We start from the raw sequence: 27,542 nt of genomic DNA, 5'->3' as shown, positions 1-27,542 counted from the left end.
ATTATGGCAACCTGAGGAAGACTGGCTTCAGGCTTGGTCTAGGGCAGTATCCCCTGAGGCCAGGTGACGGTACTGGCAGCGACCTGAGGGAGCCTCTTCATCTTCAGAATAGACAGGAAGTGGTGAGCAGGCTGAAGCTTGGACTGAAGCAGAAACACATCAGTGACAGAGTGGGAGAGGTTGGCAGCATGCTCCCAGCCAGGAGGGACCATCACACTCAAAGATATTTTGTGTCAATTCCAAAGCTGCTGTGACTAGAGAGATCTTCACTTTTTTTTTTCTTTTTTTGATTTACAAATATTTTGAAAAACTGTGACCCATGTAAATTAGAACCTCACTTCTAGGAGTCTGTGCTAAGAAAAAATCAGAAATTCAGATGAAGCTTTACCCAACACCGCCCCTCCTTCTCCACCCCCCAGGATGTTTATCCTGACATTACTTATAAAACTGAAAAACTAGAAACAGCTTAAATGTTTAATATGGAGGGTCTGGCTAGATAAATTACAGTATATCCACAAGATGGATTACTAAGCAGCCATTGTAAATATTTATGAAGTGTTTAATGTTTACAAAGAGCTTTTAATGACGTGGCAGAACGATAGTGATCCTATGGTAGGTGGAAAAAGAAAACTGTTATAGAATGGTACAAGAGAATGCCAATCATGAAAAAAAATGCATAAAAAAAGACAGAGAAGACATATGCCAAAATGTCAGAGTAGGTAGAGAAATATTATTGGGAATTTAAAAGAACAAACAAAAAAAAACACCTTTTTTATACTTTTGGTACTTTGTAAATGATTAACCAACTATGTACATGGGTTACTTCTATAGTCAAGAATAAAGTAAAAACTTTAAAAATGCTGTGTACGTGGTTTCCAGTTTTATTTTCTCCAATGGATGATTGCACATCAGCGAATCTTGAGTTACGCTAACTACTTAGGCCAGTCACGACACACACACGTACAGAGAGGTCACATGGGCTGTGCCGGGCTGGCTGTAGCAAATGTACATCAAGTTACACAGGTGGAATTTTTCAGGCTGGTTAAAATACACCACCAAATGATTGGACACGGTTGGGTCAGGCCGCCTCTCCCGCCTGCCACTGATGTTTGCAGAGGTCTGTGTGTTAGGCCGGTGAGTGGCGTCCTGCTGGCACACCAGCCAGCCAGCGGGCCCCGGAGGGTGGAGAGTAAGTAAGTCTGCTCTGGGTCTGTTCTCATCTTCCCTGGCCTTGGGTTGGAGCTCCCAGCTCTCTGCTACCTCTTCCAAGCGCTGGGTGCGCTCCAGCCAGGGGAGCGGATCCCCACACACCTGGAACAGATGTCACAAAGGAAGAACCAAGAGCGGACAGACACAGTCCTGACGTGAGCCGCGCCCAGACACCAGAGGGGAGGAAGCGGGAGACGTGACGACGACCACACACAAGCTCAGTCTTTCCAGATGGGCCCTCTGTGTCTCCACAGACACACGGGCTCTGCGGAGCCCTCCAGGGCCCAAACCCCTGGGAGAGGAAAGAACAGGGGGGACAGGACCGCCTGGGGCAGCCTGATAGCAGAGCTAGGAGAGCAGCTAGGGGAAGCGTCCAGCATGGCGCTGGACTGCTGAAAGTCACAACTGTACACACCTGGGGATCATGCCCCTCTCCCAGTTCATTCGCACGGTGGGTGAGATACAGCTAGCTAGAAGTGGAGATAATACTTTTTTCAAGGGAGGACCTTTCCTGGTGGTTGGATAAACAGGGAGACAGACTCCTGGGTTTGGCATGCTCTGGGGAGGGCCATGCGACGGTGAGGGACTCCCTATTGCTACACTCTGTACAGGGCAGCTGGGCCCTTGGCGGCGGTCACGGGCTTGCCTTCAATCCCTTCTGCCTTGGAGAGCTCTTGGGCCCCGGTGAAATGGGGGCTCTGAAGACAAGAGGGTGGGAGGGGGTCCCCGTGGCCCCGGGGGCACCCCGCATGGGGGCTACATGATGCTGCACTGGGCGGCCCCACAGCAATCCTTGATGAGCGCCAGCCCCGTCTTGGCCACCGTGGGCTTGCTAGGCGGGGGGTCTGCTTTCTTCTCTGCTCCGGAGCCTGCAGCAAGGTAGGAGAGTGGGGGGCAGGGCGGGGAAACAGGAGAGAGGCAGAGGTGAAGTGAGGAGAGCCCTGATGGTCTGCAGCCCCAGGTCCCCCCCCAACCCCAGCAGGCCCCGCCCCAAGGCCACACAGGTCAAGTCTGGGGAGCTGACATGCATTTTATACGGTCCTGGTGACTGTTCCCACCTCCCTGGAGGTCCAGCGGCTTTCAGGCCTTGGCTTCTAACTACAGCTTTTAGCCCTTCTCCTGTTCTGTTCTCCTCACCATTGTTATCTGCCAAGCCCAGCACTGGGTCTGTCATCCAAGAAGTATTTGACTGAGAAATAAGAAGTCACTTCAACCAAAGGGCTACCTTTCAGTTCTGGAAAATGCTCATGCATTATCGCTTCAGATACCCTTGCCTGTCATGCTCCGTTCTTGCTCCTTCTGGAATGCCTCCTAGATGTACGTTTAACCTTATTTTTCTTATTATTTCATGTTTCATAACTTCCCTTTCACATTTCCCATCTGTCTGTCTCTTGGTGCTGAATTCTGGGGTAATTTTCTCAGCTCTGTCTTCCAATTATATGAATCCTCCCTTCAGCTATGTCTTTGTGTTTAATCCATTAAGTTTCACTTCAGTGACAATAGTTTTTTTTTTTTTTTTGCCATGCAGCTTGTGGAATTTCAGTTCTGCAGTCAGTGATTGAAGCTGGGCCCTTGGCAATGACAACACAAAGTCCTAACCCCTGGACCATCAGGGAATTCCTCAGACAGTAATTTTTTAGAAGGCTAATTCTTTGCTAATTTACCTCTTCTTTTTTTCATAGCATCTTACTATTTCATTTTGAGTATTATTCCTTCTTTTATCTCTTTAGTCATTGTAAACACACTTATTATTTCTTAGATACTCTCTTATTTCTGGTTCATGGGAGGACAGACATTTTCTTTTGTTGCATCTATGGACTCCTTTCATGGTGTTTCCATTCATTGGTTTTAAATTTTTTATTGAGAGATCATCTGCATGGGAGTTGTTTTTAATCTTTGGGCTGTTATGGGAGCTGAGGGGTCTCTGTTGAGCAACTTTACATTTGCTTTGCTGGGGTTCCAGAGATTTCACTGGTTTTAGATTAGTTTTAATTTTTCAACTTGGGATTCCAGCCCACATGGATGATGTATATTTGGACCCAACACTTGCATGTGGTACAGGCTTGGTGTTTTGAATTCTGGCTGGAATCCTTTTTTCTATCCATAATCTTACACAGAAGACAAGTTTCCTTGCTTGTTTCCTTTTCCACACTGTTAAGTGGAGTTTTTCTAATTTGCCTTTCATGGAAGAGACAGTCTATTGAAGACGCTGGATTTAGGCAAAAACCATGTGCCTTGTGACTTTAGGGGCCTGCAGAAGGACCAGGGCCCTTCTCTTTCTTTATTCCTTCACACAGTACAAGTGTGTTTTCATGGAATACTATCAATGGATAGTTAAGGAAAAACCGGGTTTGTGGCTTCAGTTGGTAGTGGCAACTTCGGGGTTTTGTCTTCCTAATAAGACTGTCCATCGCTCTTCCTCTGATAACAGTTCATGCCCTTGTGGCTACAGGGGCGGGCATGTGACCCAGATCCAGAAAATCACAATTCCCCAGCCCCTTCGATGGGCCTAGCAGGTGGGAATATGATCCAAGAAAGGCTGGTCAGAATCTTACACATTTAAATACCAGTTGTTGCCTTGCTTCTGCTAAGTTATGGTCCTGGATTTCTAGCCCCAGGAAGGCCTGTGTAGGAGGAGGAAATGAAGCTAGCATGACAAGAGGTGCCAAGTGGATAACCAGAAGGAAAGCAAGGGTGTCCAGTCCCTGGAGCCCTGGCCCCCACTGCTCTTTTTCCAGCAAGTCATCTTTTATTGCTAGGGCCAGTTTGAATTGGGCACCCATTTCTTATAACTCAAAGTGGTCTCACTGGGCCAACAAGGAGAAGGCAGTTCCTACCTATCCAGCAGGACTGGTTATCACTTTAATATGCTAATGGGTATTGGAAGCCTACAAAGCCTACAAAGAGTAAGCATTTCCCAAACTTATTTCACCCAGAACCCTTTTTGCTTTGAGTATCTCGTGAGGCTGGTATTCTGAAAAGCAAACTTCTGCCTTTGTTCCTCCAGGGATTCCAACTCCCACAGAGGCCAGAGCTTCCCGAGCCTTAGTTCCCACCTTCTGGCCTCAGTGGCCACCCAACTCCTTCTATGAACTGTACCAAATCATACGAGCAAGAACTAGCTGCCAGCACTAGCCACACAGTTTGCAGGACTCAGTGCAAAATGAAAAGGCAGGGCCTCTTGCTTGAAAATTCTTAAGACTTCCCAGACAGCAATAGTAGGACATGGAAGCAAGCACGGTGCCCTTCTAGGTGTGGGGCCCTGGGCTTCCTCGTCGTGGAGCTGGCCCTGCCTGCTGCCATCCTGTGCTCAAGTTTGATCTCTAGAAAGCATTTACGTTGTGTCCCCTTGGCTTCCAGACCTCATTTAAATTTCCTTTTCTCTCGGATGCAGGAGCAGAAGGAATAGTGTATGCACTCACTGGCTGAAGATTTGGTTACTTTGTCTAGAGGTTTTAACTTGATTCTCAGAAAATCGGCCATTTCCTTATCTTCTTCTTGCTCCCTGTGGAGACAGACGTGTAAAGACAGGAAAGAACAGTAAGCCAGGAAAGCGTCAAGGAACTGATAAAATGAGGCAAGAGTGTGGGATCATGTATCAGACTTTATGGATGGTGCGTGTATGTTGCTGGGTGTTATCTGTGGGTGGTGCACATATGCTGATGTGTACTGTGTGTGACTGGTGCACGTGTTATGTGTGGATGGTACATATGTGTTACATGTGGGTGGTATATGTGTTATTTTGTGTGGAGGTGGTGGGCACATGTTGTTATGTGTGTACAGTGGGTGGGTGGGTGTGTGTTGTTTGCTGAATCTATTCTGAAGCAGAAACACATATCAGTGATGGAGTAAATGCCCACGCCCGCTGGTGTGAGACCCTAGGGCAGAGGCAGGGGTGTGAGAGGACCCAGCCTCCCTACCAGAGATTTAGTGAGCTGGGCAATCCCTCTCCTGATCCTGCACCTTTAAGTTACCTTAGACAAAGAATGCGGCAGGTCTCAAAGGCAAGCTGCCTCAGCTCTCCCAAGGGTCACCAGAAGCAAAGCCAATGGTCCGAGCCTGGCTGAGCTGGGCAAGGTGCATCCTAGTAGCCTCGGAGGACTCGGGAGGTCACAGAGAATTAAAGGGAAGTTGTCTTCTGGTTTGGAAGAGGCCCGTTGAGCCTCTTCCCTGTGGATGACTCCCAAGATTTTGCTCCAGCACAAAAAAATTCAAGAATCAACACTGGCATCTTTCCTGCCCTCTGGTCCCCTGCAGAGACTTCAGGAACACTGTGGCTCCAGGGCCCATGGTTGACCAGATCAACAGGGCAGGGACATCTGAAAATAGGAGAACCCGAAGGCTAGGGAGGGGCATCAGAGGCCCCCAGGAAACAGGAAGGGAGAGAACAGAGCTGGGAAGTGGGGAGGGTGGGTGAGGAAGCAAGTTAGGACGGAGGGTAGAGTTTCTGTAGAAACGAATTGAAGTTTCTGGAAAAGGTGCCTTGACGAGTTGGGAGAAAGGTCAATAAAAAGAAGGTGTAGGAAGCTCTTCCATGTGCTCTGTGATGTAATTCCTCCCTGGTCACCTTCTCAGATGACATTCACTTAAGATCCACAGGCCTTTGCAAAACTTTTTGAAGCTGGATTTAAATTTCTCTTGAATAGGCCATGGGGCCTTGGGCCAGAAGGATTCATCTGGATCTAGTGTTTGGGAAGCATTTGGCCAGGACACACCTGTTGCAAAGCTGTGAGTCTGGGAGCAGATGACGGGCTTTGGAATGAAGCTGAGCTGCATTCTAACAGCTCCAGCGCTGCCCAGGGGACACATTGCCCACTTACCTTAACCGCTCAACCTCGGCGTCGTCCACCAGGAAGTCTCTCTTCTGCACCAGTTTGTGGATCTTCTGGATGAGCTCATCTTCTCTCTGCTTCTGCAACTTAGTTTTTTCTTTTTCTGGGAAGAAGAACACATTAGCAGAGACAGTTTGAGTGTAACTGAGTCCGAGGGGCCAGGGTTGGAATCCTGGCTTGACCATTTAACTTGCTGGATGAACCTGGGAAGGCAACTGGATTAGTTCAAGCTTATGTTTCCTCCTCTGTAAAATACACAGTAAGGCTTGAATGCAAGAATGCGAGGATCTTAGTAAACGACTTGGCACAGAGCTGGCCCATGGTGGATGCTTGCTAAATGATATTGATGCTGCAAGGGGGTCCTGAAGAAGGCCGAGGGGAGAAGGGCACAGGCAGGGTGCAGGAGGTGACTACTCTGTAGTGAGGCTTACCTAACCCGTCAGACGAAAAGCACCCCTCGCTTTCCCAACCTGTTCCAAATACCAAGGGCTAGAGCATCTTAGCAGAGACAAAACAACGAGGGCTGGACATGAAGACTGAGACGACCAGGAGGGCAGAAACTTAACCCTGCATTGGCTCCCTCTGCTCAGACCCCTTCAGAAGATAAAACTCAAGGGGCAGCTTGTCCCTCTGCCAGTTCAAACTGTCACTGACTATTTCCTCTAGATCTGGAGGCAGAACCAGAGACAAGGAGAATATAATATTTAGGTTAGAGAGAAAATCAGTTTCTTTCACTAATCAGAGGGGAGCAAGGAATTGGGATCTAGCAGCCCTTGTATTCCTGCTCATCGCTGTGCTGACGATGGTAGTGGGTCCTGAAGTCTGATTCTGCAGCTCACTCGTCAGCATCATAGAGCCTCCTTGCCCTCTGCAGGTGGATTAACCACAGCGCCCTTGGACTCAAGGAGTGATGTCACTGTCCTTTCCAAGTTACCAGCAGCAGCCTTCCAATACTCCCCTGTCCTCTGCCAAGCCCCAAATCTTACACCAGTCACGTGGCTATGAGTAGAGTCCCCAGGAACTCACAAACCTCCCTCTTCAAGCTATTCATCCCCACTATCTTTTGCCAGTTCAGGCATCTCCTAGTCTCCCCAGATACTCAGATGCAGCCCTCTGCTCAGAGCCCTCAGCCCCTCTATAAACTCACAGGAGAGGCCACCTACTCAAAGGGGTCTATCCCAGCTTGCAAACCAGTTACTGACCCAGGTCTCCATACCACCAGCCAGTGCTATTCACCAGCTTGTGTGTATGATGTACCCTTCTGGCCAGCATCTCTCACTTGCCTCCAGGTACTACCTACCTGCCTTAAGCGCCACCTACCTACCTGCAGCTCCACCCACCTACCTGTAGGCATCACCCATTTACCTGCTGGTATCACTCACCTGCCTGCAGGCATCACCCGTCTGCTTCCAGGCACCACTCACCTATCTACTGGTACTTTTGTGCTATTTTTGTGTCTACCACTACTTCTGTTTCCCAGCATCACCCACCTACTTGCCAACTTTATCCCCTGTTGGCATCACACATCTGATTCCTAGTATCTCCATGGGCTTGCCGATGTGACCCTCCAACTCGCTTCTCATCTCCTCCAGCACACCTCCTTAGCCCAGGCCACCATCGTCTCTCCCTGGACCATGCTGTGGCCTCCTAACTGTAGACTAAGGTGGTCGGTAGACCTTATCACAACTGGGAGACCTTGCCATAGGATCACAATCCTGGCTTGATGCCCCAGCTCCTCCTCTTCTTAGCTGGGTGCCTCTAGGCACATTCCTCAACCTCTCTGAGCATCCAGTCTCTCAACAGAGACAGTCATAAAGTTGTTGCAAGTTTTAAGAGAGAGAAGTCAAAACACCAGGCTCACTGCCTGGCACACAGTTAGGGTTCATGAACAATCAGCTACTATTATCATAGGCTCTTATTTTACATCATCACTTTTGCTTTCATGATTAAAGGCTCTCTAGATTACACATTTACCAAACCAGGTACAAAAGAAATAAATACTTACTGAAGGAAAAGCAAGTCTCATGGCATAAGAAGCAGGCAAAAGTAAGTGCTTAATAAATGGCAACAATTATCATTGCATTACCATGTATTATATTTTCATTTAATCTGGGTTTCTCAACCTTGGCACTAGTGACATTTGAGGCTGGACCATTCTCTGTCATGGGGGCTGTCCGGAGCACTCTAGGATGTTGAGCAGCACCCCTGACCTCTGCCCACTAGATGCCAGGAGCAGCTCCCTCTCCTAGTGGTGACCACCAACTGGGTCTCCTGACAAGGCCAATGTCCTGCAGGGCAAATCACCCTGGTTGATGGTTAAGAATTACTAGTTGAATTCTTTCCAACAACTCTATGAGGGAGACACCATTTTTATTCTGGTTTTTTTTACACTGTTTTTATGTCCAAGGGGATGGTACCATGGCCTCTACAGCCAAGTCTAAGGATCCCCAGCCCAGAGGGGCTGGTGGTGGCAGGGGAGGTGGGTGAGACGTCTTAGCTTGTCCCTGAGAAGCCCTGAGGGTGTGGAGGGCCCCAGGTGTTCTCTCTCATCATGTGTGTGTGAAGTCACTTCAGTCGTGTCCGACTCTTTGCGACCCTATGGACTGTAGCCCGCCAGGCTCCTCTGTCCATAGGATTCTCCAGGCAAGAGTACTGGAGTGGGATGCTATTTCCTTCTCCAGGGATCTTCCCGACCCAGGAATCGAACTCGACTGGCAGGTGGGTTCTTTCCCACTAGCGCCACCTGCCTGGTAGCTCAGACAGCAAAGAATCTGCCTGAAATGCAGTTTGATCTCTGGGTCCAGAGATTTCCTGGGGAAGGAAATGGCAACCCACTCCAGTATTCTTGCCTGGAGAATCCCTTGGACCAAGGAACCGGGTGGGCAACAGTCCCTGGGTCACAAAGAGTCAGATATGATTGAGCAACTTTGTCTCATCATAGTCTGCTGAATTGTTTTCTGACCCTGGCAGAAGCAGCATGATTTTCTTGGCCTTTGAGTCCTCTCTTTACTTGTTATTTTTATTGCTGTATTGCTGGGAGCATTGGGTTATTTCCTCCTAAACCCACCTAAGTCCATCTAGAAATCTGGCACTGGTTCAGGGAATACACAGAAATGCTCTTCGCAACAAGGAGTCAGAGGACACAGTGGGGAGAGGTGAACGGCAAGGCAGGAGAGGGAACTTTACTATCTGCATTTCTTCAGAGAAGTGACTGGGGAGATGCGGTTTCCTAGGAGAATCAGTGGGGGTCGGAGGAGGACCTGGGCTCTGTTGCTAAGTGACCCATTGACCTTGTGTGTTTCTCTGCAGGACCGCCAATGGCATTTTAAGCAGAACACGTCCTTCAGCGGGGACTGTCCCTTCCGTGCAGGTTTAACATTCCAGGTTTCTGCCCATTGAGTGTCAGGACTGATCTCATGTTTATTTAAACTTTTTTTGAGTGAATTTTGGTATTCTAAATATTGCATGAAAATATGATTGCTGAATTTCTCATGTTTCAGCTAAGCACCTTTTTCTTCTTACCCTAATCCCAGTCCTGGTCAGTGATACAGCCTAGGTATTGTGTCCACCAAAGACTCCCAACTTCCACCCATTTCCCACCCATGCTCTAGAGGCTGCCAAGGCCCCCAGTGAAGCCCCTCTGGCCTGGGGAGGCCTTGGCTGGCCACACCCTTGTGTCTCCTTTGCCCCAGTGCCACCCATGTGTCCTGCTAAGAGTGGGCTCTGGGAATTCTCCTTCTCAAGAGAGAGACATCAACCCATGCTGAGCCCATCATAATCCCCTGGGAAGCTGAAAATTGGGATATAGAGTCGGGCTCTTGGGTGGGAAAATCGTGGAAGGGAGATGAAGTTGTAACCGAGCAGGGACCCTCTGAGGCCTTCTTGGGACAGACACCACCCGCCCCATCAACCCACATCCTTTGCTTCAGCTCCTATCTGAAATCCCCTAGATAACAGTATCTGATGCACATTTCCTGAGTTGTTTTACAGAGGCTAACCACCACCACCCTCCCCTACCAAACGGGACATGTTAACTACTTGATGGACATGAGCCTGTAGCCCCCAGGCCTCCTGGAGCCTAAAGATTGACAGTGATAACCTCTGGGACACTGCCCAGTGACCTCACCATCAGCCAATCAGAGAATTGTGCACAAGCAGATCACAGACCCTGGGATGCCCCTCCCTCACCTGGGCTTCAAGAATGCTTTGCTGAAACCCATCGAGGAGCTCTGGTATTCTGAGCACTAGCTGTCCTGGACTCCTTGCTTGTCCCTGCAATAAACACTGCACTTTCCTTCCCCACCACCGGGTGTCAGCAGGCTGGCTTTACTGCACAGGGGCAAGTGGGACCCATGTGTGGTTTGGTAACAGTGGCCTTGCTTGGCTCATGTGCTAGAGGGAAGACATGGAACAAGCTCCAAAATGGACAGTGAGAGACAGCAGGGGCCCAAAATATTCCACGGCTCTCCTGATCCTCGTTCTGAACCCTGTGAGGTTGGGCTGAGCCTTCTGCCTGTATTAGGATAAACAGTACTCCTGCTGTTGTCCAGTCTTCCAGTCGTATCCAGTTCTTTGCAACCCCATGGGCTGCAGCATGCCAGGCCTCTCTGTCCCTCATCATCTCCCAAAGTTTGCCCAAGTTCATGCCCATTGCATCGGTGACGCCGTCCAGCCATCTCATCCTCTGAAGCCCTCTTCTCCTTTTGGCCACCCCTAATTTTATTGGAAAATACCCTACTTGGGAATAGGGTTTTTGTGGATGTAGTTAGTTAAGATGAGGTCATATCATTCAGATGAGCCCTTAATCCAATAATTAGTGTTCTTATGAGAAGAGATGGGGACTTTCCTGGTGGGCCAGTGGCTAAGACTCTGCCCTTCCAGTGCAGGGGGCCCAGTTTCCATCCCTGGTTGGGGAACTAGGTCCCACATGCCACAACAAAGATTGGAAGGTCCTGCGTGCCACATCGAAGTCCTGGTGCAGCCAAAATAATTTTTTTTTTTTTAAGAGGAGATGACACAGAGATACACAAAGAGAGGAGGGCCATGACAGAGGCATAGACTGGAATAAGGCAGCTACAAGCCAAGGAGCGAGGATTGATGGAAACCATCAGAAGCTGGAAGACGCGAAAAAGGGACTCTCTTCTCCAGCCCCCAGCGGCAGGATCCTGGTCCTAAAGTTCTATTGTTTTGAAGTAACCAGGAAGGGTGAACTATGACTCCCTGCTCAATCTGTTCTTAGCCGCTTTTTTTATTATCAGCATACATAATGGCTTGCCTCAGGGAACCCTGCTGCCTCTGCCGAACTGTTAAACTAAAATAACCCTGTCCACCTGTAGATGGCAGAAAGAAAGAAATTAACACACCGCACCCTGCCTGAGGTTTGCCATTCTAGGAGATAGTTGCAGGAATTAAATGGTCTTTTTGTTTCCTCACCTCCCCCCCCATCTCTGATCCATAAAAGAACCTGACATCCAGGCCCCACACAATGGTTATTTTGAGACGCTAGCCTGCCATCTTCTCCGTCAGCTGGCTACCAAATAAAGTCCCTTCCGTGTCTTAACACCTTGTCTCGGATTTACTGGCCTATCGTGCGGCAAGTAGAGTGAACTTGGACTCCATGTCATCCTAACAATTGATTTTAGAACATTTTAATTGCCTCAAGAAGAAGCCCCACAGCCAGAGCTGTCACTTCCCCTTTTCTTAAATTCTATTTATTTATTATCATTATTTATTTTGGGGGGCCGTGCCACATAGCATGTGGGATCTTAGTTTTCCAACCAGAGATCAAACTCACACCCCGTGCACTGGATGCCAGGAGTCTTAATCACTGGGCCACCAAGGAAATCCTGTCGCTCCCTTTCAATTAGGGCTGGCTATTCACTTGTGTCCTCTCAGGGCCTGCACACTGCCTGGCATCCAGTGAAAGTGGTAGTCACTCAGTCACGTCCGATTCTTTGCAACACTGTGGACTGCAGCCCGTCAGGCTCCTTTGTCCATGGGCTTCTCCAGGCAAGAATACTGGAGTGGGTTGCCATGCCCTCCTCCAGGGGATCTCGCATTGTAGGCAGACTCTTTACCTTCTGAGCCACCAGGGAAGCCTTAGTAGGTGCTCATTAAAGCAACTAGTAGGTGCTCATTAAAGCAATGATGCCAGAAGATTCTATAATCATTGCACACACTCCTCTTAGAATAAAGTATATTTGCTATCTTATGTCATCTCAGGGCATATCCACAACAACTGTGTGCATGCCTCATGGTTTGTTTCATTTTGCGGACAAAGAATTTAAGGCTCAGGAAATCAAGGTGCTCAGTGAAGGTCATTTAGCTGGCAATCCTGGCTTCAAACCCAAATCTCTGGATTTTAAAGTGTTTCTCAGGGTGCAATTTGCCCACTTCCCTGGCCAGGGGATATCTGGCAACATCTAGAGACATTTTGAGAGACTTTACAGCATTATAAAATCCAAAAATTGTTAGATCAAACTGTAAGTTGGGGATTATCTGTATGTTGAGAAGTGTAAATGCCCCCAGAGGCATCTAACCCAGCTTGGATGGGCAAGGAAGGCGTTCTTTGGGAAATGGGTCAGAGAAGCTATGACCTTAAGGATGAGAAGGATGTGTTAGGCTGATGACATGCTGTGCTGTGCTTAGGCACTCAGTACTGTCCAGCTCTTTGTGACCCCAGGGATTGTAGCCTACCAGGCCCCTTTATCCATGGAGATTCTCCAGGCAAGAATACTGGAGTGGGGTTGCCATGCCCTCTTCCAGGGGATCTTCCCAATCCAGGGATTGAACCCAGGTCTCTCACACCGCAGGCAGATTGTTTACCATCTGAGCCACCAGGAAGCTCAGATTAATGATAACAACAACAATAATAATAATATGTGTGTGCTAAATTGCTTCAGTTGTGTCCAAATCAGGTGCAGCTCTATAGACTGCAGCCTGCCGGGTTCCTCTGTTCATGGGATTCTCCAGGCAAAAATACTTGAGTGGGTGGCTGTGCCCTCCTCCAGGGGACCTTCCCGGCCCAGGGATCGAACCTGCATCTCTTGGGTCTTCTGCATTGACAGGTGGATTCTTTACCACTAGCGCCATGTGGGAAGCCCAATAACAATAGTGCTAATTTGTTAAGCACTTAAATAGGATGTTGTTGTTGTTTAGTCGCTAAGTCATGTCTGACTCCTTGAGACCCCATGGACTGTAGCCTGCTAGGTCCTCTGTCAGTGGGATTTTCTAGTCAAGAATATTGGAATGGGTTGCCATTTCCTTCTCCAGGGGATCTTCCTGACCCATGGATCGAACCCAAGTCTCCTGCTTGGCAGACATATTCTTTACCACCTTGGATGCCTGCTAAGCACTTTACATGTTTTATCCCCTTTGTCAGTCTGACAACAATCCTCTGAGACAGACAGTATGATTGTCCCAGATTAGAGATGAAGAAACTGCATTGTAGTGAAATAACTTGCCCAAGGACACATGATTAATAAGTGACAGATGTAGGTTTGACTCCAAAATCAGAGCTTGTAACCACCATACTCTACCTATTCCCAAACAGGATAATAAGAGTAATCATTGCTAATATTTGCTGGACTCTTTGGACCAGCCATCAAGCTAAGCACGTGGTTTGCATCGTCTCATTCATCACAATGAGATTTATACCCAGTGAATTAGGTACTATTACTATTCCTACCCCATTTTCAGAGGAGGAGAGACTGAGTCTCAGAGAGATAATATGACTTGCCCGAGGTCAAGGAGGTGGGCCGAATGAAGACTTGAGTGCGGTCTGCCTCATGTGGAGTTGGTTGAGCCACGCGATCGGGAGCCCTGAGTTGCAAGAATGAGGCTGCGCTAGGGCCTTCCAGACAGGGACTCTGAGCAGCTGTCTGGCGGAGGTGGGGTCCCCATGGTTACCTGGGATGGCGACCAAGTTCTGCAGCTCCTGCTTCAAGTCCATGATGTCGTTGCAGAGTTGGATGTCATCCATCCTGGGGAGAGAGGACACCGCACGACCACAGGTTACATCGACAGAACATTCTACATCCTGAGCACCACCCCAGCTTCAAACAAAGAGGACTGGTGGTAGGGCTTTGTCCTCTGTAAAGATCACACAGGCTATTTAGAAGTCTTCCATCAAAGATAACAAGACAAAAACTGCCTGTTCTCCCACGACTCAGGAATGATCACAGTTAATAACACCTTGATAGAGCTCCTTCCAGTCTTCGCTTGCCTGGTTTTGTTGGCTTACGTGAGCGACTTCATGTCATGGGGTCAGTGTTTTCCTTTTTCAGCTATGTGGAAAGCTTTTAAACATCGCAGAAATCAACAGCACAGACAGAAAATCTTCCCCTGTCCTTTGGAGAAAGCCATCGTCAAGGGTTTCTTATCTATTCCTCTAGATTAAAAAAATGTTTACTCTTTTATTACCAAATACAACATTGTTCATGTACAAAAGCATTTTGCAATTAACTATTTTTGTGTTGCACATATTACTGTGTCAGGACATGCATAGCTCCTCATTTTTAATGACTGTATAGTATTCTGATACATTGATAAACAGTAATTTATTTAACCATTGTCCCCCATTCACAGACATTAGACTTATTTCCAGATATATTCTAGGATAGATTACTAGAAATAAAGGAATTCCTAGCAAATTAATTTCTAGAAATGCAGTTGGATGGTTAAGTGACATGAACCCTTGCATTTTGATAGGGATTTAGTGTAAAAAGAAGATCACCCCTATAACCTCAGCAATTGGGCTGCACACACAATTTTGCATTATGGAGTCTAGTTTCCTGTCTGTGTATTGCAGTATTAGCTCATCTTACTGTAAATGATGTTTGTAATGGCTACCTGGAATTCTACCAAGTAGATTTATCAGGGTAGTTTCAATTATGCCCTTAATCTTGATTACTTAGATTTTTTTTCAAGTTGCTTATATTTCAGCCACTGTAGGATTAACCTAAGGCTTTTCTTTCAGGTTGGATTATTTGGGGTGGGAGCTACTGATTCTCAGAAGTAGAACACTGAATCCAAAGGGTATGACATGTCTATGACCCGAGACATATTCTCAAGCAGCTTCCCCACTGGGTGGGTTATGTGCCTTCATTCTGCATGTCTTTATTGAGCTTTTACTGTGTTCACCACTGTCATGGGCTTCAAGGATGTACCAGCCTCCCTTGCCTTCATTACTGAAATTTAATCTGGGGAGACAGAGGGTAAACACAAAAATACAATAAAACATCAGATGCTCCAAATAAGAGTGAAGCAGGTGGAGGGATGGAGTGGACTGGTTTGGCCACATCAACCTTCTGTCCCAGGAAGAGATAGAGAGAAGCATGAATATTCTCAAAGGGTTCATCTGAGTTTACACAGCAAGTGTAGGTGGGACCAGAAGTATAAATCGACTTGTCCAAGTTCACTGATCTTTCAGCTTCCTTCTGGGATATCTTTGTCAAGAACTTGATCTCCCTTCAGAAGCACCATCCTCAGACCAGCTTGGGGGCCCCCTGCCCTTTGCTGGCCAAGAATGGCCCAAATGACCCATTCCAACTGCACGATCCCAGCTTTCAGGACAAGTGGCAGGAAATGTCTCACTTTAGCCTCCATCTCCTGCTCCTGTTGCCAGAGGCACTCCAAGCGACTGTCAAATCCTGCCCTGGAATGTCCTAGCAGGTGGCAGCTGCCACAAAAGAGCATGGGGGCTTCGCCAGAAGGATACAAGCTGTTTCCCTGGGTTCCTATCTGTGATGTTCCAACCAGAGGTACTCCAGAATCCTTCTTTACATGGAGCATGGCAATCGGGCTAAATCACTCGTTTATTTATTTATTTTTTTAAGGGGAACAGTTCACAGGTGTTTATTGTCTACTAAGAAGGGGCATGGGCAGCATAGACATCTGACAGTGGATTCTGATGACAATTTTCTGTTCCTTGTCTATGGCAATAAGCCCAGGTATGACTTTTTTTTTTTTTTGTCTTTGGAGTCCGAATGTGGTCTGATCAGATTTTTGTTTGATTAATTTATCTTAATTGGAGGATAATTACTAAATTGTGATGTTTTTTGCCATACATCAACATGAATTTGCCACAGGATTACATGTGTCCCCCCCATCCTGAACCCCTCTCCCACCTCCCTCTCCACCCCATCCCTCTGGGTTGTCCCAGAGCACTGGCTCTGCATGCTGGGCTTCATGTATTGAACTCACAATGGTCATCTATTTTACATATGGTAATATACACATTTCAATGCTATTCTCTCAAATCATCCCACCCTTGCCTTCTCCAACTGAGTCCAAAAGTCTGTCCTTTACATCTGTGTCTCCTTTGCTGCCCTGCACAAAGGATTATTGGTACTGTCTTTCTAAATTCCACACATATGCATTAATATACAGTATTTGTCTTTCTCTTTCTGATCTCTGTATAATAAGCTCCAGGTTCATCCACCTCATTAGAACTGACTCAAATGCGTTCCTTTTTATAACTGAGCAATATGCCATTGTGTATATCAATGGTTCTTAATGGGGACGATTTTGGTCTCTAGGGGCATCTGGCAATGTCTGGAGACTTACTTGCTGTTATCACTGGGTGTGCGTGGAGACTGCTACTGGGTCTAGCGGGTAGAATCCAGGGATGTTGTGAAACATCCCGCTGCCTCAGTAGAGAATTATCTGGTTCAAAATGCCAATCATGAAGTTGAGAAATCTTGGGTTGTAACCATAGAATTGACCTAGGTATCTGATGGATAATTTTTGAAAGACGAGAGAAGGACAGATGGTGAAAGGAACCAAGAGCAACAGGTAATGATAGAAGCAGGGTTTCCCTGGTGGCTCAGCCATAATAAAGAACCTGCCTGCTATTGTAGGAGATGCAGATTTGACCCCTGGGTCAGGAAGATCCCCCAGAGAAGGAAAAGGCAATCTGTTCTCTTTTTAATTGAAGAATAATTGCCTCACAGAATTTTGTTTTCTGTCAAACCTCCACATGAATCAGCCATAGGTATACATATATCTCCTCCCTCTTGAACCTCCCTCCCATCTCCCTTCCTATCCCACCCCTCTAGGTTGGTATAGAGCCCCTGTTTTAAGTTTCCTGAGCCATACAGCAAATTCCTGTTGGCTATCTATTTTACATATGGTAATGTAATGAAATTGAAAGATGCTTACTCCTTGGAAGGAAACTTATGACCAACCTAGATGGCATATTAAAAAGCAGAGATATTACTTTGCCAACAAAGGTCTGTCTAGTCAAGGCTATGGTTTTTCCAGTGGTCATGTATGGATGTGAGAGTTGTACTGTGAAGAAAGCTGAGTGCTGAAGAATTGATGCTTTTGAACTGTGGTGTTGGAGAAGACTGTTGCGAGTCCCTTGGACTGCAAGGAGATCCAATCAGTCCATCCTAAAGGAGATCAGTCCTGGGTCGCAAAGAGTCGGACACAACTGAGCGACTGAACTGAACTGAACTGAACTGAATGTAAGTTTCCATGTTACTCTTCCCATACATCTCACCCTCCTCTCCCCTCTCCCCATGTCCATAAGTCTACTCTCTATGTCTGTTTCTCCATTGCTGCCCTGTAAATAAATTCTTCAGTACCATTTTTCTATATTCCATATATGTGTGTTAAAATATGATATTTATCTCTTTCTGACTCACTTCGGTCTGTATAATAGGTTCTAGGTTCACTCACCTCATCAGAACTGACTCACATGCATTCCTTTCATGGCTGAGTAATATTCCATCGTGTATATGGACCACAGCTTCTTTATCCATCCACCTGTTGATGGGCGTCTAGGTTGCCTCTGTGTTCTCAGTTCAGTTCAGTTCAGTCGCTCAGTTGTGTCCGACTCTTTGCGACCTTAAGAATCACAGCAAGCCAGGCCTCCCTGTCCATCACCAACTCCCGGAGTTCACTCAGACTCGCATTCATCGAGTCAGTGATGCCATCCAGCCATCTCATCCTCGGTCGTCCCCTTCTCCTCCTGCCCCCAACCCCTCCCAGCATCAGAGTCTTTTCCAATGAGTCAACACTTCGCATGAGGTGGCCAAAGTACTGGAGTTTCCACTTTAGCATCATTCCTTCCAAAGAAATCCCAGGGCTGATCTCCTTCAGAATGGACTGGTTGGATCTCCTTGCAGTCCAAGGGACTCTCAAGAGTCTTCTCCAACACCACACTTCAAAAGCATCAATTCTTCGACACTCAGCCTTCTTCACAGTCAACTCTCACATCCATACATGACTACTGGAAAAACCATAGCCTTGACTAGACGGATCTTAGTGGGCAAAGTGATGTCTCTGCTTTTGAATGTGCTATTTAGGTTGGTCATAACTTTTCTTCCAAGGAGTGTCTTTTAATTTCATGGTTACAATCACCATCTGCAGTGATTTTGGAGCCCAAAAAATAAAGTCTGACACTGTTTCCACTGTTTCCCCATCCATTTCCCATGGAGTGATGGGACTGGATGCCATCTTTGTTTTCTGAATGTTGAGCTTTAAGCCAACTTTTTCACTCTCCTCTTTCACTTCCGTGTTCTAGCTATTGTAAACAGTGCTGCAATGAACAATGGGATACAGGTGTCTTTTTTCAGCCCTGTTTTCCTCAGGGTATATGCCTAGAAGTGAGATTGCTGGGTCATATTGTTGTTTTATTGCTAGTTTTTTAAGGAGTCTCCATACCATCTTCCATAGTAGCTGTATCAGTTTACATTCCCACCAGCAACGCAAGAGCGTTCCCTGTCTCCACACCCTCTCCAGCATTTATTGTTTGTAGACTTTTTGATGATGGCCATTCTGACCAATGTGAGGTGATATCTCATTGTGGTTTTGATTTGCATTTCTCTAATAATGAGCGATGTTGAGCATCTTTTCATGTGTTTGTTAGCCATCTGCTTCAGTATTCTTGCCTGGGAAATCCCATGGACAAAGGAACCTACAGTCCATGGGGTTGCACAAGAGTCGGACATGAATTAGCCATTAGCAACAACAATGTTAGAAGCAAGAGCATTGGCACCAGACATCTCTAGCTCAAAGGGGCTGAGTGCCAGAGGTTTTTCTCACTTTCCTCATCTTTGAAATACGAATTATAATAGTACAGCTGTCCAGGATTACTATGCAGGTCAGGCATCGAGCATGTGCCTGGGCTGTACATAGTACAATGCTCAGTAAATGGTATCTGTCACTATTAATAGCTGTTAGAAAGAGGCAAGAGGGAAAAGAAAGAGAAAATGATGCTGGACAAGCAGTTATTTGACAAATGGAGCCCACATCTTCAAACTTCTTAAAAAACAAACCTATTTTGATTATATTCCTCTCTATAAAAATTTTTAAAATAAAATTCTTGTTGATGTTTGACAGAAAACAACAAAATTCTGTTAAGCAAGTATCCTTTAATTAAAAAATAAATACAGTGGAAAAAAAAAGAAGAAGAGGAGGAAAATATTTTTTTAAATAGAATTCTTATCTGGTTGCTGGGCAGATTCCTGATCACTGTAGAAATTTTGAAAAATATAAACAAGGACAAATAAGGAAACTAAACTTACACATAACCTCGATCCACACGCACAGAGGCCACTGTTCCACCCTGAGTGTTGCGGTGGGCTTCACGCCAGCCTTTTGCCTTCACATAACCCAGGTCTGGGGGATTTGCGCTGGGGGGTGCCCTTCACCCTTCATCCATCTCGAACCTACACTTAGCATAGTTTTGAGTCCTCCTGAGTCTATCCAAATCCCCAACACCTTAACAAACAAGGTGAAATTCTTGGGAAGCTCTCACAGGCAGACATGCATCAGAACCCCATGAAGGAGAGGAAATGGCAACCCACTCCAGTATTCTTGCCTGAGAATCCCATGGACAGAGGAGCCTGGCAGGCCATGGTCCATAGGGTCGCAGAGAGTCAGACACGACTGAAGTGACTAAGCACGATCTCATTTCAAAGCAGAAACAGACATAGACATAGAGAACAAAAGTATGGATGCCAAACAGGGAGGGGTGGGATGAACTGGAAGACTGAAATTGACACATACACACTATTGATGCTATGTATAAAATAGATACCTGAGGTGGTACTTCTCTGGTGACTCAGTGGTAAAGAATCTGCCAGCCAATGCAGGCGAATTGGGTTCCCTATATGACAGTAGCCACTTGCACGAGTTATCTTAACAACAGGGAGTCCTGGTAAGGAGTGCAGAACTGACAAGCTACCACCAACCAGAAGCATTTGGGAAAGGTCAAAAGGAAAGCGGAGACACCAGTCCATATGTCCTACCAACTTCCCAGAATCCTCCTCTCTGGAATCCAACTTGGGTGAACAATGCATGCACCACCAGCAAGGACACCAAGTCAGTTTCAGAGACAACCCAGAAGCTAACTCCATCACCATAAAACCCAAGACTGTGAGCCACATGGCAGAGGAGTTCTCCTGGGTTCCCTTACCCTGCTGTTTCTGCCTGGGTGCCCCTTCCCAGTGAAGTCTTTCCTGGTGGCTCAGACGGTCAAGAATCTGACTGCAATGTGGGACACCTGGGTTTGATCTCTGGGTTGGGAAGATCCCCTGGAGGAGGGCATGGCAACTCACTCCAGTATTCTTTCCTGGAGAATCCCATGGGCTGAGGAGCCTGGCGGGCTACAGTCCATGGGGTCGCAAAGAGGCGGGCACGACTGAGTGACAAAGCATGGCACAGTGTCTCCTCACGCAATTCATTTCCAAGCGTCAGACAAGACCCACTTTCTGGCCCTAGAAGGGGTCCCTCTTCCTAAAACAATGTGAGTCTTGAGTGCTAACCCCTCATACTCCTGAAGCTGCTACAGCCACTGTGGTGAGGGTGGCACGGGGGAAGCAAGGAAAGAGACGGATCCTTGATGACATCCTTGAGCCACCCGGCCAACACCTGATTAATTGAGGGCACTATTAATCAGATGTTCTGATTACTTGTAGCTGAAGACACCATCACCAATACATATACGTGGACATGTGCATTTTTAATTAAAGTAGGACCAAAATAAACATGCATATACCCTGCTCATTGTGGGCATTACATCATATCGATTGTCCAATGCCATCAAATAATATTATTCAAAAAACATTTAACCAGTTCTTGCAAAGCACTTTTGAAGCTTGGCTGGAACTTTGAATAAGCCCCATTTGTCCAATTCTCTGCCGGAATAGTGCTGAACCCTGGAAATGGAACTCTGCTCGTTCTGGAGAGAGAGATGTCATTTCTGAGAACCTGACTGATGGAGGAAGGAAAAGAAAGTCAGCCCGTGTCATCACGCATTTCAACCTTTCATGTTGGGACAATGGAGAAAATTGGTCATTTTACCAGCTCTGGGGGTGGAGAGGTGAATAGGCTCTGTCAGAAAAATAGTGCTGCTGCTTTACAAAATCTCTCTGCAAATGACATGGTCTGGAGCCTGATGGAAACCCAGCAGAGAGCAAGATGTGAAGGCAGAGGCAGACTGACAGAGGAAAGGGTTGACTTTTTAAGGGAGTACTCACTTGGCTTCTTCCTGGGGCTTCAGTAGTGGCTCAGATGGGAAAGAATCTGCCTACAATATGGGAGACCTGGGTTCGATCCCTGCGTCAGGAAGATCCCCTGGAGAAGGCTATCCACTTCACTATTCTTCCCCGGAGAATCACATGGACAGAGAAGCCTGGCAGGCTACGGTCTATGGGATCGCAAAGAGTTGGACATGAGTGAGCAACTCACAACACTCTGTAAGCTGTGGATGCAGTGGACACCTTGGGATGGGTAAGGAGAAATAACATCTGGGACGGGAGCCCTACCATTAACCTCCTCCACGACTAAAGCAAAAACTCTGGTTTTCTATACACGCTACCCTTGTGACTCCAAATGCATGGGTTTTCTCACACAAAGCAATTCTCCAGTTCTTGGTGGACACCAACCAGGTGTCCCGTCATCGAACTCAATTTTGATACTCACTACCTGGAGTAAGCACAGACCTCACAGGTCAAGGGCTCAGTCCCGTCAGACTCAGAGACCAACTGCAATTTGGAACCACTTCTACTTCTGACCAGCTGGCTATGAACTGGGGGCTCCCATGATCCCCTTCCCCAGGCTTGATAATTTGCCAGAACCGTTCAAAACTCAGAATTACGTGTACGTACACTTGCTAGCTTATTAGAAATGATATTTTTAAAGGTACAGATGAATAGCCAAATGAAGAGATACACAGGGCAAGGTATGGTGAAGAGTGTGGGAGTTTCCAGGCCCTCCCCAGGGCGGGTCACTCGCCCATCAACTCCATGTGTTCACCAACCTGGAAGCCCTCCAAACATCACAAGGGGGTTTATAAGGCTTCATCATGTAGGCATGATCAATTATTAATGATCAATGATTGTGGAGATCAGGCTCCACAATCTCCCCAGAGAATTCAGGGATTGTGCCGCAAGTTTCAAGCTTCTAAGCAAGCCTTGGTCTTTCTATGGACCAGCTCCCAACCCAAAGCCACTGAGGCATCTCATTAGGATGTGAAACAACACTCATTACTTGGGAAATTCCCAGGGCCTACAAAGCTCTTGTGTCAAGGAACAAATGCTCCCCAAAAGATGCTCGCTTCCAGCATCCCTGTCACTCAGGAAGTAACTAGAATTTCAGGAGCTCCGTCAGGAACTGGTAGCAAACACCAGGATATGGAAGAGGAATTAAAGGACCTCTTGATAAAGGTAAGGAGATTATCTTACCTCTTGATAAAGGTAAGGAGAGTGAAAAAGCTGGCTTGAAACTTAACATTCAGAAAACTAAGATCATGGCATCTAGGCTCATCGCTTCATGGCAAATAGATGGGGAAACAATGGAAACAGTGACAGACTTTCTATTTTCTTGGGTTCCAAAATCACTGTGGATGGTGACTGCCGCCATGAAATTAAAAGATGCTTGTTCCTTGGAAGAAAAGCTATGACAAACCCAGATGGCATATTAAAAAGCATAAACATCACTTTGCTGACAAAAGTCTGTATAGTCAAAACTATGGTTTTTCCAGTAGTCATGTACAGATATGAGAACTGGACTATAAATAAGGCCAAGTGCTGAAGAATTGATGCTTTTGATCTGTGGTGCTGAAGACTCTTCAGAGTCCCTTGGGCAGCAAGGAGATCAAACTGGTCAGTCCTAAAGGAAATCAACCCTAAATATTCATTGGAAGGACTGATGCTGAAGCTGAAGCTCCCATACTTTGGCCACCGGATGCAAGACTCACTGGAAAAGACCCTGATGATGGGAAAGATTGAAGGCAGGAGGAGAAGGGGGTGACAGAGGATGAGATGGTTGGATGGTATCACTGACTCAATGGACACAAGTATGAGCAAACCTCAAGAGATAGGACAGGGAAGCCTGGCGTGCTTCAGTTCATGGGGCTGCAAAGAGTCAGACGTGACTTAGCAACTGCACAACACCACCACCAACACCAGACATATTATTAAACCATAATGACTCTGGGCAAATCATTCAGCTCCCCATACTTCTGCTTCCTCACATAGAGGATGAGGGGCTTAAAGTGTGAAACGGAGTATCTCCTGCCATAAATAAACAAGAGTGCCCGGTCACCAGCAATGGCAGCCCTGTGGTGTGCTGGTGAGCCCTAAGAGAATTCAGGAAGGAGAATACATGCAATCTGACAGCTATTGAGCTGCTGCCATGGTGAACACTATGTGACCACTGAGGAGCTGGGGGAGGAGGATCTTAGAAGACAAGTTGCTGGCCCCAGATAGCTAAGGTTGCATGTTTTTATTTATTAAAATATTTCATTTATTAAATAAAATATTTTTATTTAAATATTTGATTATTTTAATTATTAAATAAAATATTTTATTAAAATATTTATTTATATTTAAAAAGAGCTCTCTTTTTCTGTGCACTTGCCTGACACATGTGAAAGGAATGATTTTTAGCAAGCCCAGACTCTTGTATCTTCCCACGATTAGAAAAGCACCAAACTCCTTAATTTGAGCTATCTGACTTTCCTTAATTAACAATAATCTTTTGATGTTCAGACTACCTGCCCCTTGCTGCAAACTTCTATATAACCTGACTCCTCCCCTCACCTTCTCAGAACAGTTCTTCCACGGTCACTTGAGATGCTGCCTCCCAGGCCTGAAGTCCTAAAAATTCCCACCAAATAAAATATAACTTAATTTCTATTTTTTTTTTAATTTCTATTTTTAAATTAAAAAAAAAAATTCTATTTTTTAAGTTGACACAAGATCCAGGGAGCCCTGTTCTTCTAGCACGTAGAGGTGATAACACACTTTAGACCCAGCTGGACCGGGATCAACTCCCCCGCTGACCAGCTACATGACTTGTGTGAGCCCTGCCACTGCTCAGGGTGTGAGTGCTCTCATTGTGGAAGAGGAATCTTACCTTTATCTTTCATTCTCCTATGAAGAATGAGATCAGCTTATGGGTGTAGAGCAGGCAGCCCTGTGCTCAGCACATCTGTAGTAGGTACAGAGGAAACGTTACTTCTGTCCACCCCTCTGCCCTGGGTAAGGTGGTGAACCGCTAGGCTGCCATTCGCTCAGACACTCCTGAAAACTCTCAGCCAACATTCCTGCGTCAAAGAATGAGTCTCACTTTCTGTGCTATTTCAGTTTCCTCCAACCTAATGGCATTGAGATGATGAATGTGTGTGTCTGTTTGGCAATCTTGGATTAATGAGTTTAAACGCTGTCCCTGGGGGAGAATAAGTGTTGAGACCTCTCCAGGGAAACCGCGGTCTCAGCCCTCTCTCAGCATCACGTAAGCTGGGGACCAAGGACCAGCGAGGTGCCTGCCACCGTAGGCTCAGGCGACACATCCATCAAACAGAAGCCTTTAGGACAGTCACTGAAGGCCTGTTTTCTCCTTGCGGCACATTTATGGTCTGCATGTTAACCGGCTTCTTCCTTGATTGTAATCAGACCCTCATTTGGGAGATGACGCTGTTCCTAAAAGAATGTCACCTCCCTCAAGCATGAATTACTCTTCTCTCCCCCAGGGGTTTTCCAGATGTTCTCTGCTTTGATTCAGAAAATTTACTAATACTGAAAAACTCATTGAGCTGAACTCTTGGGGTCTGTGCTGAGAAATGGAATATTTCCTGACATATCAGTAAACAAGGAAGTCATCGTCATCAGTGATTGCACCCCGCCAGTGTGAGCCGGTGAGCCCTAAGGAAACTAAGGAAGGAAAAGAATATCAGCAACCATCAGACTACAGCCACTCCCCAGGGTAAGCCCTGAGGGAAGGAAGCTCAGGATGTGAAAACAAAGGACACGGGGCCCAGAGAGCTGAGGTGCATATCAAAGGGATAATTTCAGTAAGTCTAGACTCTAGCATCTTCCTGTACAAAGGGAAGCGCTCAGTTCCTTGATTTGAGATATCTGGTTTTCTTAATTAACAATATAATTTTTTCACGTTCAGACTACCTGCCCTTTATAACCTGGCTCCATCCCCTCACCTCCTCAGAGCTCTCAGGGTTACTTGAGATGTTGTCTCCTGGGCTTGATGTCCGAAAGATTCCCACTGAATAAAACAACTGTCTTTAGGTTGTGAATATTTTTTTAAGTCAACAGTGCCACATGTCAATTACAAGTTTCTATGAAAAAATTACCAACAATATTTTTGTACTTTTGTTTTAGACCTAAAAGGGTACTTTTGGTCTTTCAAAAATCATATACATATCATAGAAATACAGCCTCCTGGAAAAATGTCAAACAACATAGAAGTATAACTGTAGCCGGCATTTATTAATGTTTTCATTCTATTGGGGCCAGGTTCTGGTGTAAGCATTTTATAGAAATCATCTCAATTAACTCTCACAGCAGCCCTATGAGGTGTAGAATGGAATACTTCCTGCCATATCAGTAAACAAGCGATGTCACAGTCATCAGCAGTTGTAGCTGCCATGGATGGTGAGCAGATGAGCCCTGAGGGAACTCAGGAAGGAAAGAATACCTGCCATCTAGCTGCCATCAGACTGCAGCCACTCCGGATGGTGAGCCCTGAGGAACTCAGAATGCGGAAACACAGAAAACTGCCCCAGATAGCTGAGGTACATATCAAAGGAATGATTTCAGTGACCCAGATTCTTACATCTTCCCATACATAGAAAAGCAACACATTCCTTAACTTGGGATGTCTGGTTTTCTTTGATTCACAGTAAGCTTTTGACAATCAGACTACCTGCTCTCCTTTGCAAAACTTCTATATAATTTGGCTCCCCTTGCTCACCTCCTCAGAGCAGTTCTCTCAGGGCCACTTAAGATGCTGCCTCCTGGGCCTGAAGTCCTAAAAATTCCCACCGAATGAAACATAATGCAACTTTTAGGTTGTGACTATTTTTTTAAGTCTACAGAGGTGAGCATTATTATCAGCATCCTTTAGACGCTGTTGGGACTTGCTCAAGGCCACAGAGTGAGTAACAGGAACCTGAACCTGGGCAGACTGACCTCTCAGGTGGGAATGTTGGAAGTCCCATGCCATACGGTGGCTGGAGTTCAGGGAAGACAGAGACCAGAGTAGTTTGGGGGGAGGTTCCTCAGCAGAGGCTGCCACTTACGGGAGGGGTACAACCTGGCCGGTCACAGAGAAGAGTGCCAGGCACTCAGGCAAAGGGCGAAGCTCAAACATTGACTGTAGAAAGGAGTGTGGTGTCTGTGTTATGTGACAAGAAAGAATCCACCAAAATAGGACACACTGCTGACATATTGATCCGGGTTATGAAGGATTTGACATGGAAGCCATCTGAGGTTGGTTATGTGTCGATGAAAGCCAGTGTGGCCGACATGGTGATCAGTGTGTACACTCCAAGCAGGAACAGCATCCTCAATCTGAATGTCCTGTTTAAGGCACTCAAGAAACTTCCTGGAAGATATGTGTGCTCTTGAATCTCCAGCAGGGTCGACCAACTATGACCCATGGGCCAAACCTGCCTGCTTTGTTGGAATCCATGAATAAGAATAGATTTTACTTTTAAATAGAAAAAAAGAAGAAGAGCACATCTGGACACATGAACATTATATGAAATTCAGGGTTCAGTGTCTGTTAGCTTGGTGCTGTCAGGCGAGTGTATGTTCCTGGGTTTTTGTCTCGTCACAACAAAGATTTGGAGTGACGGACACTAAAGCCCCCTGGGCATGTCACAGCTCTCGGGTCTTGGACAGACCATGTAACAGCTCTCAGGTCTCGAATGGACCATGTTATAGCTCTTAGACAAATCAGTGTTACAGCTCTATTGTATTTAGAAGATAGCAGGAAAATCCATCTTCGAGGCATGAGGGCACGTCGATTCAAAGACGCCAAGAGAAGAGCGCCCCAGCACACAGGAGAGCGGGAGAGAGAGAGCTAGCTTTGGCTCCTCTTTTTATGTTTTTCTCTCCCTGGGCCTGTTCTATATAAATTGGGCCAGCCAGGAGTGTTGTTTGTTTTACCTGAGGTCCTCACTCTGGTCCTTGGACCTTCCTTTGTTCTATTTTTGCAGGCTTTTCTCTTCCTTAACTATTAGCCACCGCC

At 46.4% G+C, this 27,542-nt stretch overlaps 1 protein-coding gene across 1 annotated transcript in view; it reads right to left on the bottom strand.

The window, feature by feature from the left end:
* Positions 1-460: 460 nt before the first annotated feature.
* The window catches only part of BMERB1 (bMERB domain containing 1), a 147,356-nt gene continuing 120,274 nt past the window's right edge, over positions 461-27,542 (bottom strand). Inside the window, exons 3-6 of the mRNA XM_040256804.1 lie at positions 13,950-14,023; positions 6,030-6,144; positions 4,632-4,714; positions 461-2,078 (exon numbers count right to left, since the gene is read on the bottom strand). Coding sequence (XP_040112738.1) covers positions 1,966-2,078; positions 4,632-4,714; positions 6,030-6,144; positions 13,950-14,023 — 385 coding nt within the window. The 3' untranslated portion in view covers positions 461-1,965. The remainder of the gene's footprint in view (positions 2,079-4,631; positions 4,715-6,029; positions 6,145-13,949; positions 14,024-27,542) is intronic.

Source organism: Oryx dammah, unplaced genomic scaffold (assembly GCF_014754425.2).
Source record: "Oryx dammah isolate SB20612 unplaced genomic scaffold, SCBI_Odam_1.1 HiC_scaffold_2, whole genome shotgun sequence".
Classification (NCBI taxonomy): Eukaryota; Metazoa; Chordata; class Mammalia; order Artiodactyla; family Bovidae; genus Oryx; species Oryx dammah.
The sequence above is the reverse complement of the archived record's forward strand: the minus strand, read 5'-3'. Positions and strand labels throughout refer to the sequence as shown.